Source organism: Callithrix jacchus, chromosome 7, assembly GCF_049354715.1.
Source record: "Callithrix jacchus isolate 240 chromosome 7, calJac240_pri, whole genome shotgun sequence".
Taxonomy (NCBI): domain Eukaryota; kingdom Metazoa; phylum Chordata; class Mammalia; order Primates; family Cebidae; genus Callithrix; species Callithrix jacchus.
In genome coordinates, this window is record NC_133508.1 from 19,422,302 (window position 1) to 19,436,902 (window position 14,601).

The 14,601-nt window shown below is 41.1% G+C and overlaps 2 protein-coding genes and 1 pseudogene across 5 annotated transcripts in view; 1 reads left to right on the plus strand and 2 right to left on the minus strand.

The window, feature by feature from the left end:
- Window positions 1–1,167, minus strand: part of NSUN6 (NOP2/Sun RNA methyltransferase 6) — a 59,229-nt gene extending 58,062 nt beyond the window's left edge. For all 3 annotated transcript variants that reach the window (XM_035306893.3, XM_017974089.4, XM_054258499.2), the window contains exon 1: window positions 684–1,167. Coding sequence is in view for 2 of the 3 variants with exons in the window: in XM_017974089.4 (XP_017829578.3) it covers window positions 684–758 (75 nt within the window). In the remaining variant the exon portion in view is untranslated. The remainder of the gene's footprint in view (window positions 1–683) is intronic.
- A 6,549-nt stretch (window positions 1,168–7,716) lies between these two features.
- The window catches only part of ARL5B (ARF like GTPase 5B), a 31,867-nt gene continuing 24,982 nt past the window's right edge, over window positions 7,717–14,601 (plus strand). Inside the window, exon 1 of the mRNA XM_035306895.3 lies at window positions 7,717–8,005. Within this exon, the coding sequence (XP_035162786.1) occupies window positions 7,957–8,005 (49 nt within the window). The 5' untranslated portion in view covers window positions 7,717–7,956. The remainder of the gene's footprint in view (window positions 8,006–14,601) is intronic.
- Window positions 12,980–14,290, minus strand: LOC103794114 (GTP:AMP phosphotransferase AK3, mitochondrial pseudogene; annotated as a pseudogene). The gene has a single exon (XR_013519568.1). The product of XR_013519568.1 is annotated as a GTP:AMP phosphotransferase AK3, mitochondrial pseudogene (transcript).

The following is a 14,601-nucleotide window of genomic DNA, read 5'->3' on the forward strand; positions in this document are numbered from 1 at the left end:
CTTACTTTTAATATCCTAAAACAAGCTGGTAAAATATTTCTAAACAATCTCAATTTTTCACAGAAGAGAAAAATCGAGGTGAAGCCACAATTTACAAAGCCCTGGCATGCTAATCAAGTGCCTGAGATTCAAAAGCTGTACCTTTGTGCACTACACCTGAACTCTTTCCCTCCAGATTTCAGTAGTTACTTGATAGCTGTGTCAACTTGGGTCAGTTACACAATTCCTTGAACACTCATTTTCTCATCTATTAAAATGGGAACAAACCTCCACGAAAAAAAGATTAAAATACACAAATCACCGAGCACAACTATTGGCATGAAAGAGGCACGCAACAAATTACAGACTCCTTTTCACCTGAGTGCCAGAGCAAGCGCTCTTTTAAAATTCGACTTGAAGACAGGGATTTTTCTTGTTCATCCTTGTAACCCTTTGTGCCATGCCTGACAGGCACCCGCACTTTTCCCTTCTTTTCCGTTCCTAAATGTCCAAACATATACTTTATCCACCTCGTATCTCGGTAAGCTTTAATACCTGAAGAAACATATTGGTATTTTTACATTTGGGTAGACAAGTAATAAGAAACGATGGCTCTAAAGATTTTCCTTTAGACTGTTTTCTATTTCTCTAGAGTGTGTGAATATTTGTTTTTGCAAAATATCTAACATCGTTACCTGACCTACCTCCTTATTCACGAAGCCTTCCTTAAGATAGTTTTCAACCTCGGGTCTCAAAGATATCTTAGGGAAAACAGACATTTTCCCTGTTGCTTAGCTCTCCACCAAGAGAAATGCTGGAAAACGGTGTTTTTTTCTCTTTCCGAATTAATAGTGACGAGTGGCTTGACACCAGACACTGAAGAAAATCTAGCTGACCAAGCTGAGGTAAGTTGGGTGATGCAGAGGTAAGTCCACGATTTTTCAAACCTAGCCGATTAGAAGCGGCTGCCTGGTCTCCACCACACCTCATCGAGGTAATGTTTTTTCGTGGAGACGCTCACGTTGGAAAGAACCAAAAAGAAGAAGAAGAAGAAAAAGTTTAGTAATTGAATCTGTGCTGAGACGGACGCAAATCAGTAAGCCAGAGTGGCAACAGCTCGCTCCGTTTCGATCTTTTGTACCAATTTCCAAACACGCGCCCCCTATTTCTCGGCGGAAAGTCGCTTCCGGCTTACGTCACGTCCGGCGCCGGCGGGCCACTCTTTTTCCGGTCCCCCAATCAGCACCCGCAAATCTCCCCAACGTTACGCCACGTCACGCCCCCGGAGCTTCCTAACCCTGCGAGGGAAGCGCTTTTGCCTGCGGTGGATCTTGGGGAGCCTTAAGTAGCCAGGGGCCGCTGGCGAGAGGGATGAAAATATTTAGTTCTCGGTGCTGGAAAGCTGGGTGCCGGGGCAATGGAAAAATGACCAAATGGCGTATGGAAGATGTTGCTGGCCTGAATAAAGGCAGGGGCCCGGTTGCTGTGTTGCTGCATGTCCTCCAAGTAGAGGATGAGGCCAGGACTTGGACGCTTCAGCCACCGTTTGATTTTATGAAATGATTTTACCTCTCTCAGGCGTACAGATCTGGCTTTAGTTGTGAAGTTCATATTTTTGAAAGTTGGGTTAATGGTGTGTTAATATCCAATCATGAGGTAATACTTAAAATCCACAGACAGTGTTTACCGTTGTTTATAAGGCTAACTGCTACTTCTATCAGTTTACATATACTTTAGAGCTTGAGAGACGCTTGCCATGATTTTTTTTTTTTGGTCATAAGTACACAAGGATATAGATTTAAAGAACGAGAGTACCTAGTCATTGAGCCATTCTATGATTGTACAGTAAAATCAAAATAGTTCTCCTGTCTCTTTGCTATATGTTTTTTGCAGCAAACCATGGTAATTTACACATAACTATAGGAAAGGGTTTTTTTTCTCTGTAATTTTCATGCCGAATTATACACACACACACACACGAACAGAACAGGTACTTTCTATGATACACCAACTCTTTACCAGAGAGTAGAAAATATTGTATGACCATTATACCATACGACAACCTGCAAGGTGTTTATCATTTTCTCTTCTTTTTTTTTTTTTTTTTTTTTTGCGCTGTCGCCCAGGCTGGAGTGGAATGGTGAGATCTCCACTCATTGCAGCTTCCGCGCCCCAGTTCAAGATAATCCTGCCTTGGCTTCCAGAGTAGCTGGGATTACAGACATGCACCACCAGGCCCGGCTAATTTTTGTATTTTTAGTAGAGACGGGGTTTCCCCATCTTGGCCAGGCTGGTCTCAAACTCCTGACCTCAAATGATCTGCCTGCCTTGGCCTCCCAAAGTGTTGGGATTACAGGCGTGAGCCACCATGCCCGGCCCATTTTCTCTGTTTCAAAGAGTAAATCAAGGTTCCCAGGGTTGAAATAACTTTCCATGGTCTCACAAATAAAAAGCCAGGATGAAGACTGGTGATTTGGCTCCTAGAGCCAATACGGTGTCGTTGACCATAGCATATTTATTCAATAAATCCATGGAATTCTTTCACGGCTGAAAGATCTGAAAGTGATCAATGTCTAAATCAGACATTAGGATCACCTGGGTTCAGGCAAGCCTCCTGCCTCAGCTTCCTGAGTAGCTGGTATTACAGGTGTCCGCCACCACGCCCAGCCAGACTGTAACTAATTTCTATCTAATCCTTCCTTTTTTATATTTTTCCAGGTCACCTTTTTATTTCTTCTATGATAGGCATGCCTCTTTTTACTTTTCAAAATGTTATTTCAGATTGGTCCTGGAAGAAAGGTCTTAATTCTGCCTCTAGCTATCTCCATTCAAAGAAACTTCTTTCCCTCCTAATTTCAAACCTACATAGTTCTATGAAGATAACATGATACCTATAGTCACCCATTTACCCATAAATCCAATTCTGTATCAATACAGCAGCTCCAGTCTGAGCTTCTCAAATTTATTTGGCCTTTGAGACACTATAAATTAGGACCTGTAATATCTGGAAAGTAAAGGGAAGAATGAATACAATTTAATTCAGAATACTGCCAGGATTAAACAAACAAAAAAACCAATCTTGGATTGGTTCATCTTTATTTCTAGAAATAATACTATATACCTTACTGAGAACTTCCCATTTTTCTTGCTATACTTATGGAACATTGGAAATTAGCACCATAATTTGCTTTGGGGAACACTTCTCTGAAAATCCAGCAGTCCAACTGTTGCCAGACTTAAACTCCTGTCTGCTTAATCTTGCATATATCCTTCCCACCTAAGTAAGGAACAAACAACATAGATTCTTGAAAAGAAAATGGTATTTTAATGTATGAGTGAAGTTTAGCCACGTTCTTGGGCAATCTATATTTTTGCAGTGGTTAAGACCTTGACCTCTGGTGTCGGGCTACTAGGGTTCAGGGTCCAGTTCTTGCAACCTCAGGCAAATTATTAAAGTTGTTTACATTTCAATTTCTTCATCTGTTAAATAGAGGTAATAGCTCCTGCTTCATAATTTTACTAAAAAACAAACAAATTAGGTAGTGCTTTAAACAGGGATAGAACAAAGTCCTCAGTAAATGTTAGATGGTATTATTAAACAAGTGTTATCATGTACTGAAGGAATGGCTATAGGATAGTGAAATGTCATTTGTGAGATTTTAGGTGTTTGAGAGATGTCAGAGTGAAGATTTCAGGTGTTTGGGAAATGTCAGAGGCTCCACCAGAAGTAATGGGCCTGTAGTAAAGAGGGGTAAAGTTGTTTCTAGAGAAGAGAGGACCAGACAATTCAAGAAACTGGATCAGCTTCAAAAGCCAAAAACCTACTATAAATGGGTAACTTATAAGCCACCATGACTGCCAATGAGCAGCCAAGCCCCTAAAAGACTACCTGCATTTATGATGGAAGCTTTGAAGTACCTGTTGGAAGGAGCATTTATTAAATGTGGGAAGGCTGGTCACATTGAGCCCTAAACTACAGAAGAGATGTCAATTCTCATTTACTGAATTGTGACCAAAGTCACAGATCTACAACTATTTTACATCTAGTAGATGTTTTGAAATTCAGGGTATTATGGCTCTTCTTTGTAAACACAAAGCAACTTTGTCAGAAATGTACAAACATACTCTTACTAACGACAGAAGTGGGACATTAATTTCTTTTTCTTTTTTTTTTTTTTTTGAGACGGAGTTTCGCTCTTGTTACCCAGGCTGGAGTGCAATGGCATGATCTTGACTCATCGTAACCTCCACCTCCTGGGTTCAGGCAATTCTCCTGCCTCAGCCTCCTGAGTAGCTGGGATTATAGGCACGCGCCACCATGCCCAGCTAATTTTTTGTATTTTTAGTAGAGATGGGGTTTCACCATGTTGACCAGGATGGTCTCGATCTGTTGACCTCGTGATCCACCCGCCTCGGCCTCCCAAAGTGCTGGGATTACAGGTGTGAGCCACCACGCCCGGCCTAATTTCTTTTATATTACCTACAGCATCTAAATACTATTGGTCACTTAATAGATATTTACAGAAGTAGATCATATTGATTTCAGACCATATGGATGAGAGAATCTTCTGATGGGAAATCTATCAGTCCCACCTAATCTAGAGACTCATCAACTAAACTAAAATCACAATGGGCACTACCTTAAAGGTTGAGGAAAGTTAAAAAATGGTGGCTTACACCTGTAATCCCAGCACTTTGGGAGGCCAAGACTGGCATATCACGAGGTCATGAGTTTGACATCAGCCTGACCAACATGGTGAAACCCCGTCTCTACTAAAAATACAAAAATTAGCCAGGTTTGATGGCACGTGCCTGTAATCCCAGCTACTGAGGAGGCTGAGGCAGGAGAATCACTTGAACCTGGGAGGCGGAGGTTGCAGTGAGCCGAGACTGCACCACTGCACTTTGGCCTGGGTGACAGAGCGAGACTTTGTCTAAAAAAAAAAAAGTAATGGACAAATTGATCTGAGTTGTATGAGTAATAAATTGAATTCAATTACAGCTACAGCTAGCTCTTCTTAGTATTATCTGAAGTTACTTTATAATAGTTCCTTTTAAAAACATATTAGATATAGTTTTATTTTTTAAAATCCTGAGTCGTTTGGCATTTTTCTTCCTTGAACTCTTTAAAACATTTTGTTGAACTGGGCAGAAATTTTACTGGGATCCCAATTCAATTAAAGGAATTAATTTCCAATGAACACTTAAGAAAATAAGTTATAATCCCCCCCCGCTTTTTTTTTGGTTCAGACAGGGTCTAACTCTGCCACCTATGCTGTTGTCCAGAGGCACAATCTTAACCCACTGCAGCCTCGACCTCCCTGGCTCAAATGAGCCTCTTGCCTCAGCCACCCCGTTAGTTGGGGCTACACATGTGCAACAGCATGTCCATCTAATTATTGTATTTTTTGTAGAGACAGGATTTCCCCATGTTTTCCAGGCTGGTCTAAAATTTCTGGGCTCAAGCAGTCCACCTGCCTTGGCCTCCCAAAGTGCTAGCATCACAGGCATGAGCCACCTCCTGCAAAATGCATTTGAATGTATTTTTTCTAATAGATTGATAGATACATCAGCATGATTTCTGTATAGATAATATACAACTATATTCTATTGATCAATCATATTACTTTTAATAATTATGGCTAGTTTTATTTCCCTCCAGTTTGTAAAAATTTTAGATTTCCAAATCAGCAAATAAAACTTTTAAATATGAAAAAATACTTTAAAAACATTAGAACAGTCTCATTGTCAGGTAAATTGATCATAAGAAAGGTGTTAAAACTAAATTAAAAGTAAATTTTAACAAGCTGAAAACTTCAACATTAAAGTTTTCTTAAATTCCAAAGAAGCAAAACCAATAAAAATATCAACCCTCTTCAAATAATCATCCCACTTCACTAAAAGTGGAAGTATAATTCAAACATAACTGTCTCTAAAATATCATAAAAATGTTTAAGAAATCATTAGCTATTTACTTCAAATCTCTGCATTTTCATACCAAGATGCTTTGTTCTTTTCAGAAATGGTTTCTTAGAAATCCAAAAGCCAGGGGAAAAAAGCAGAATGTGGTTTATATCCATGTCTAACAATGGAAGAAGCTATTAAAGAATCTAGTTTGCTGTGTAACAATGAAGCTAGGACTAAAAATGTCCTTTTAAGCCAGTATTTACACAAATACAAAATTATTTGTTTATGGTCCAACTGATAGACATGAAAATTAAGTTTGAACTGGGTGGGGTGGCTCACGCCTGTAATCCCAGCACTTTGGGAGGCCAAGGTGGGTGCATCACGAGGTCGGGAGAGCGAGACCATCCCGGCTAACACTGTGAAATCCCGTCTCTACTAAAAATACACAACAGCCGGGCATGGTGGTGAGCGCCTGTATTCCCAGCTACGTGGGAGGCTGAAGCGGGAGAATCGCTTGAACCCGGGAGGAGGAGGTTGCAGTGAGCCCAGATTGCGCCATTGCACTCCAGCCTGGGTCACAAGAGCGAAACTCCGTCTCAAAAAAAGAAAGTTAAGTTTGCATAGGATCCATACATTCTTTTTCCTCTACATAGGAGATTGAAACTTGCCTTTAATATCATAACGTTGGAGCATGTGTCCCTGTGTCTAAGTCTTAAATGGTCTTTAAACCGTAGCACTGGGAAGACGTAAGTCATACATTCTCTTTCTACAGGTTAACTGAATAGTTTGCCATGTTAAAAGGCCACGTTGCCAAGGTTAAAATCCAACCATCTGACTGAAGTCATAGTCTTTTAAGCTTGCTCCTCTGTCAGCTGGTTTCAAAGACATTCAGTTTCGTTTCATTCCAGGCTGCGAAACTTTTCAATGCTAAAACCTAACCATGGAAAGTGGAATTGAAAACAATTACGTAGCGAATTGGCTTATGCGTGGATTTCGATCTGGGATCGACGAACATACCTAATGCATGGCAAAATGGGGAGGGGTGCTATGTGCTACTATTATGTTATTATTAATCACATAACTGAACTCTGTGGCTACAGGCATTCCATAAGCTCGTCTCCCGATCAATTCTTTTCAGAACTGAAAATCATGACAGGGGCCGGGCGCGGTGGCTCAACGCCTGTAATCCCAGCACTTTGAAAAGCTAAGGCAGAAAGTTCGCTTGAGCTCAGGAGATTGAGACACCCTCGTCTCCAGTGGATCAATCAATCAATCAATGAGTACATGGATGGATGAATGAATAAGCAAATGAATGAATACGTGAAATGAACAGATGAATACATGAAAGAAAAAGATTCACGGCAGAATTTCTAACCCCTAGCACGCCTACAGGGGAACAGGAAGAAGTCAGGAAACAAACACTCTTCACTTTTGTGAGTTCTCTAATGGCAGCAAACGGCGGTTCTTCAATTAGAGAACCTCCTATGGTCTTTCCTAGCTTAGACGCCAGGGACACTGCTGCTAGAAGCAGAGTGATTCACATCTAAGGGGAATCCCACAAACGCTTTGAAGGCTGACATCAGAGAGACCAAGCACCGAGGAAAATTCCCCACCGCCCGTGGTACTGCAAATTCCCAGACGCCGGCCCGTTTGGGACCCACCCTCCGGAAGTGAAGCCGCAGAAAACGCCACGTCCAAGGCGTGGGTTGACGTAAGCGCACTGACGTCACGCGCCCTGCTTCCGGCGATGGGTGGTCCTGGGATCGGGAGGGGAGGCGGGGAAGAGGCGGGGCTTGGGGCTGAGAGAGGCTCTGTTGGGTAGGTGGGTTCAGACCGAGGGGACTACGGGTCGGCGTTGGGCTCAGCGGGCTCGAAACAAAGGACTATCCAGTGGGGACTCGCCGCGGTGCTCTCTGAGGATCGGGTCGAGGCTTCCCGGCCTAGCAGTGCCCTCGCTGCGCGGTCTCAGGCGGCTTCTCGTTGTCTGCTCCCCGCAGCCTGCGCCGCGGTGGGGGGGCCCGGCGCCGCGGCACCTGCTGCCGAGGGACCCCGCGGCCCGCCCGGGTGCTCATGATGGGGCTGATCTTCGCCAAACTGTGGAGCCTCTTCTGTAACCAAGGTGAGAAGGATGGAGCTGCGCGGAAGCTCGAATCCGAGGCGGAGGGTCTGGCTGCCCATGGGGACACCGGAGGCAGGGGAGACGCCAAAGAGGAAGGGACTTAGACCAGGGGGCGGGCAGAAACTCAGTATTTTATCTGGAGGACGTGCAGGAGAGACCTGAGGTCGTGGTAGAAACGGAGGCAGAAGACAAGGCATTTGGTGTCCCAGAATCCAAATTGAGAATGTGTGGATGTTGGCGAAGTAAAGCTGGATATACAGCTAATGATACCCGGAGGGCCTTGTCCTGTCTTATTGAAGCATGCTTGTGTCTGTGTGTAGCCCCAGGATAAGTGTCCGCCCAGAAACCGAAAACTTATTTTTAAAACTAGTGTTGCTGCTTTGTTTTCCCGCCCTGCTCTCTGAGCCGAAAGCCAGTGCACCTTCACTCTGATTTCGCCTTTCTTCTAGACTCGGGAATGAGTTGTCCTATTCAGATACACGAGTTTTCCGGCATCTTCATCCTAAACACTTTTTTAGGAGTTCAGATACTGAATGTTCTCGGTTTTGTGTAAGACGTTACGTGTCCGTAATTAGTCTGGAGCAGGTTATGAGACACCTGGAAGTGGCAAGTCCAAAGGACCAAGAAGTTGTAAAACCTGTTCTGAGTCAGAATGAGATGTGATGTCTTCTGAAGAGAGAAAACACCCAGACCAAAAAAGGGGCTGACGATAAGTTAAAGTTTTAGGGGTCCTTCGAACAGAATGGTTTCTTAGGATTTGAAACCAGTTTTGAAAATCAACTCGTTTCATTTTCCATTTAAGAGCCAGGCATAATTAGTAAGACAGTTTTATTTCCTTTTATGTTGATACGAATTTGTTACTGCTAATGTAGGTATCTAATCTTTTTCTGGATTTAAGAAGTTATGGAGGTAATGGAATGGCTTTAGTTGACTTGTTTTGTAGATTGGTAAGAACACTAAAATAGTCTTTTTCAAGTTTATAAATAAAGATAGAGGCACACACGTGTGTATGTATATGTCTATATGCAGTAACCAGAGATATTACCAAATGGTTTCAAAGTGAGCAGAGCTTTACACTTTGTATTATCCGTACATTTAACATATTGTTTTTGTTTATTTATTTATTTATTGAGATAGAGTCTTGCCCTGTCCCCCAGGCCGGAGTTCAGTGGCGTGATCTCGGCTCACTGCAATATCCGTCTCAGGTGCTGAAGCAATTCTCCTTCCTCAGCCTCCCAAGTAGCTGGGATTACAGGCACTCGCCATCGTGCCCGGCTAATTTTTTGTATTTTTAGTAGAGACAGGGTTTCACCATGTTGGCCATGCTGGTCTCAAACTCCTGACCTCAGGTGATCCACCTGCCACGGCCTTCCAAAGTGTTGGGATTACAGGCGTGAGCCACTGCGCTGTTCCCATTTATTTATTTTTTGAGACAGAGTCTCGCTCTGTTGCCTAGGCTAGAGTGCAGTGGTGCGATCTCAGCTCACCGCAACCTCTGCATTCCGGGTTCAAGCGATTCTCCAGCCTCTTACTCCTGTGTAACTGGAATTACAAGCTCCTGCCACCATGCCCGGCTAATTTTTGTATTTTTAGTAGAGAGGGGGTTTCACCATGTTGGCCACTCTGGTCTTAAACTCCTGACCTCAGGTGATCTACCCGCCCCGGCCTCTCAAAGTGCTGGTATTACAGGTGTGAGCCACTGCGCTGGCCTTAAAGCAGCATTTAAGACATGCTTAACGGTATAAAGATTAATACAAAAATCACAAGTTTTCAGTTTTTCCTGAGCTTGAGAATTAAAACGTTACCAGAGTAATTGGTTTTCCCTGTGTATCCTTTTCTATTTTCCTTTCTCCCCTTTCCGTCACATGGCTGCATAGCTGCCTTCTGTCTGTTTTCGTTGGAGGCATCCTTATCAGACTAGAGGGAATAAAAGATGTAAGGGGAAAATTTAGAAGATAATGAAAGACAGCCAGTGGCTACTTTTATAATCACGTAATTGTTCAGGCCTCCTAACTCACCATTTCTACTTAGAATTTTCCTTTTCCTTTAACTTTCCTGTTGGAAAATTTAGAACCAGTGGTTATACTGTTATTTTATTCTCATTCATTCATACAACCATAGACCATTCTTCCGAGTTAAGCATATGAGATCCAAAATTAAAAAGAAAGAAGAAGGATACCTTACTTGCTGGCTAAGTACTGAAACATCAGTAAATGAGATGAATATTGAAAAAAATGCAGGTGGTAAATTATTTAACAGATATGTGTAAAAATATAACATTGGCTGCAGAATAATGTGTACTTGGACTTTAATGTAATGATGAGGAGGAATTTGGGTGGCATGCTAGGCAGACCTTGTAGAAGGGACATGTTGTTCTAGGCAGAAGGATTAATATGCAAAAGGGAGAGGAATGAGCTAGTTTGGTACATTTAGAGAAGCTGAAAATAGTTGAGCTTGGCTGTATGTTAGTTTGCTTGTCAAGGAGTGAGGAGGAGATGAGATTGGAAAGACAGCCAGGAGAACCTTATCATAGAGGGCCTCCAAAGTTGACTAGGACATTAAAGTATCTAGGGCAAGGAATGGGAGCCATTGAAGACTAATCCACAGATGTATCTTAGCCTGTATTTTTGTTTTCTGCATCAACAAAATTAACTACCAAGCTCAGCATTTTCTATTTTTGTCACTATGCATATCTAATCCAGTGGATTTAGATATATTAGAATAATATGCCCAAAGCCCCACCTCACACCAACTAAATCAGAGTGGGAGGAGGTAGCCTGGACATCAGTGCCAAGGTAATTTGAATATGCAGCCAGTGTTAAGAACTTCTGATCTTACTTTATGTACTCCTTTCCCTTGTCTTTCTTCCAGTATTTCCACATTCTCATCTTTTTTTTTCCTGTAGCATTTTAGAGCCTCATGCATCTTATAAATTAATACCTTTCTGTGTATAAATATACTAAAGCATGTGTTGTCTAAGTACAACAATTTAAAAAGTACCTAATTCCTGCAATTTCGTATTATTTAAACTGGAAGACTGGTTACTTTTACAGTTATTTAAGGACATAATTTCAAAATCTGATTATCTTTGCAAACATTTTATATATCATTGTAGTTCTGTGAACTACATATGTGTGTATGGTAGCTCACCTCTAAAGTTTTGCGTTCATTTTTCTTTTTTTAACTTTTGTAGGCATAGTCTTTTTCTCTCTGTTTTATGACTGTACCAACCTGTCATCAGTTTTTTTGTTTTTTCTTTTTTGAGATGGAGTCTTGCTCTGACACCCAGGCTGGAGTTCAGTGGCGCGGTGTTCACTGCAACCTCCACCTCCCGGGTTCAAGCAATTTTCCTGCCTCAGCCTCTTGAGTAGCTGGGATTATAGGCACTTGCTACCATGCCCAGCTAATTTTTGTGTTTTTAGTAGAGACAGGGTTTCACCATGTTGGCCAGGCTGGTCTCGCACTCCTTACCACAGGTGATCATGCCTCAACTTCCCAAAGTGTTGGGATTACAGGTGTGAGCCACCGTGCCTGGCCAGTTATATCTGCTGTTACCCAGTATTAAGAACAAATGAAATACGGTTTTAATTGGAGTTCCTTTTCAGAACCATGTAATAGTAACATCTTAATTTCATTATTTAATAATTTCTTTCCCATTCATTAATTTCATGTTATCAGTTTGCACATTGGTTTCCAACTGTTTATGATTATTGTCCTGTACTTCTGACTTCTCAGGTCTCAGATCTTGTGGCTCACATTTCTCCCTTTAGCTTATTCTGCACTTAGCTCTGGACTTTATGCCTGTTTCAAACACACCAGTCTTAAACTTATCATCATCTATCTGCATCCTGTCTTCCAGACCATTCTTTTTGTTTTGTTTTTTTTCACAGTTATGAAATTCGTTTTGTTCTGATAAAGACTAATGTATGCCCGATAACCTAGTAATAATCCATAAGTTTGGTAGTTCACAACATTTTTAGAAAGCACATAAGAATAACATTCAAATAAGACATTAGAGAAAGTTTTATAAAGAATGGAATGTTTACTAGAATTCTTTTAAAAAAAAACTTGGTTCATCTTAAAAGACTGATGAATTTTTAAAGTATTGGAAGAAAAAGAAAATAAAATTTTCCCCCCAACATACATAAGAACCACTTACTTGCACTTGTATTTTAAGTACCTGGAAAAAAATAAAACAGATTTTTAAAGGTAATTAATAACAGCTTGTACGAGGGCTTGTTTCATTTGATTTGGCACCAAGTAAAGTAAGAGTAAATTGCCCTCAAATTTCCTCCACCTCTCATATTGCCCCACTTCTACCCGACCAAACAGTACATCAGCAACCATCCTTGTTGTCCCACTAAGGAATCACTTTAGCTTCCAATTTTTAAATGGCTGCTCAGATGACACCAATAGAGTTCTTTCTCCTTATAATAAGGTGGCAGTGAATGCTAACAGGTATTGATTTTGTTTTCCGCGGCCATCTTGAAGAACAGATATTGATATCTTTGATCAGGAACAAAGAACTCCTTCAGGAAACTCACTCACTTTCCTGTTAACATATCATATAAATTCTTTTCATTGGCATACCATTTTGCTAATTGTGATTGATTGATATTTATGCCAAGGGAGCATTTCCCAGGCATGCCTCATCTATTTATTAATTACAGTATGCCTACTTTATTTACATAGTGCCATGGGTTTTTTCTCTTTTCTTTTTTGTAGGGTTGGGGATGGTACCCTAACTTGTTATTTTATCAGGGCAGATCAGTCATTTGGATCAAAAAAAAGAGAAACTGGCAAGTAGATCCCGAAACACATTTCTTAACCTGAGTCACATCTGAAAACAGACTTTAATTACATTTTGTTGAAAATTCATTCAACTTTGGTGCTTGTCCAAGGACTTATAATGTCAATTTCTGATATAAATCATAATCCTCAGTACACATGCATTTTCAAAGGAAACGAGTCATCTTAAAGTAAGATTTTTCTTTATGTGAATTGGTAAATTTTTATAGCAAATCGAAAATTCAGAGTAAACAAAGTATGGTTAACAACAAAATAAATACAGCATATGTGGTTAGCATATACATTTCTTAGTGTAAAGGCAGCAGTGAATTTGTGTCTTACAACAAATCTGTAAATCCAGTTGCTTGCTTTCTGGAATTTTACATAGTGTCTCACTATGTTCCAAAATGCTAGAAATGTCTTTTTTGGCATCACTCTAGGCAAAAATATCTGACATTTTCCCCAAATGGCATGTAACTTTTTTTAACTTTTCCAGAAAAATATGGAAACTTTACTGACCACTTATTAACTGAACAAAACGTTAGATTACTACCAAATGCTCTTTTAATTTTGCTCTAACAGATGTTTTAAAAGTTCAGACATGACTGATGTTTTTGAGGATAACTGAATAAAACACACTAGTTGATTTCAAAGGATGAATCTTAGTATCTGACTCATTTGGCACATTCTTAGTATCCAGAATAAAATCAGTAGAAATAAAATTAATCCAGAATAAAATCAGTAGAAATAAAATATAATTTTCAAAGAATTCATACATACTGGAAGTCTTAGGAAAAGCAGCTTCTAAATGCAAGGACTAGGAGGTCTGCCCATCTTACAATTAATAGTTATACACATTTCTCCTCATGGAGTAAGTGAAGCTTTCTGGCTTTTTGTGGAACTTTAGTTTGTAGGAAAGCATATATGTAGGGCCAAATCTTGTTGGTTTCTGTTCCAGAAAATGTTTCCAACACCGCTTTTTGCTGGTAATATTCCAGGACTGGCTTTGTTTGGTCTCCATAAGCCTTTAGTCTCTTGATAATCGTCTCTGGTTTATCATCCTCATGCTGAATGAGAGGCTGTCCAGTCAGATCATCAATGCCCACAGTTTTGGGAGGGTTGAATTCAATGTTGTAGACTCGGCCACCGGCAGGATGAATCCAGCGAGCAGTAAGGCGTTGTTTAATGACCTCAAAGGCCACATGCAGGTTAATCACTGTGTCGATCTGATAAGCTCTATCTAGAGCTTCTGCCTGTGGAAGTGTCCTTGGGAAACCATCCAAAAGCCAGTTATACTGGGTGAGATTTTTCAGTTCATGAAGGGCCAGCCAAGTCATGACATCATCTGGGCTGAGTTTCTCTTGGTCAATGAAAGCCTTGGCTAACATGCCACTTTCCTCTGCGTTTTCACTGGGAGCTGCAATCCTGAGCTGCTCCTGATCGGCCATCTTGGATCTTCCGTCCTTTGTTGTTTTTTTTTAAAGTTGGAGTCTCACTCTGTTGCCCAGGCTGGAGTGCAGTGGCAGGATTTTGGCTCACTGCAGCCTTCACCTCCCAGGTTCAAGCAGTTCTCCTGCCTCAGTCTCCTGAGAAGCTGGGAGAAGTGGTGTGTGCCACTAGATCTGGCTAATTTTTTGTATTTTTGGTAAGGATGGTATTTCACCCTGTTGGCTGGGCTGGTCTTGAATGCCTGACTTCAAGTGATCCTCCTACCTCCGCCTCCCAAAGTGCTGTGAACTACCATGCCCAGGCAGACCTTTTTTTTTTAATTATTATTATTTTTAAACTTACCTTTTTTTTTTTTTTTG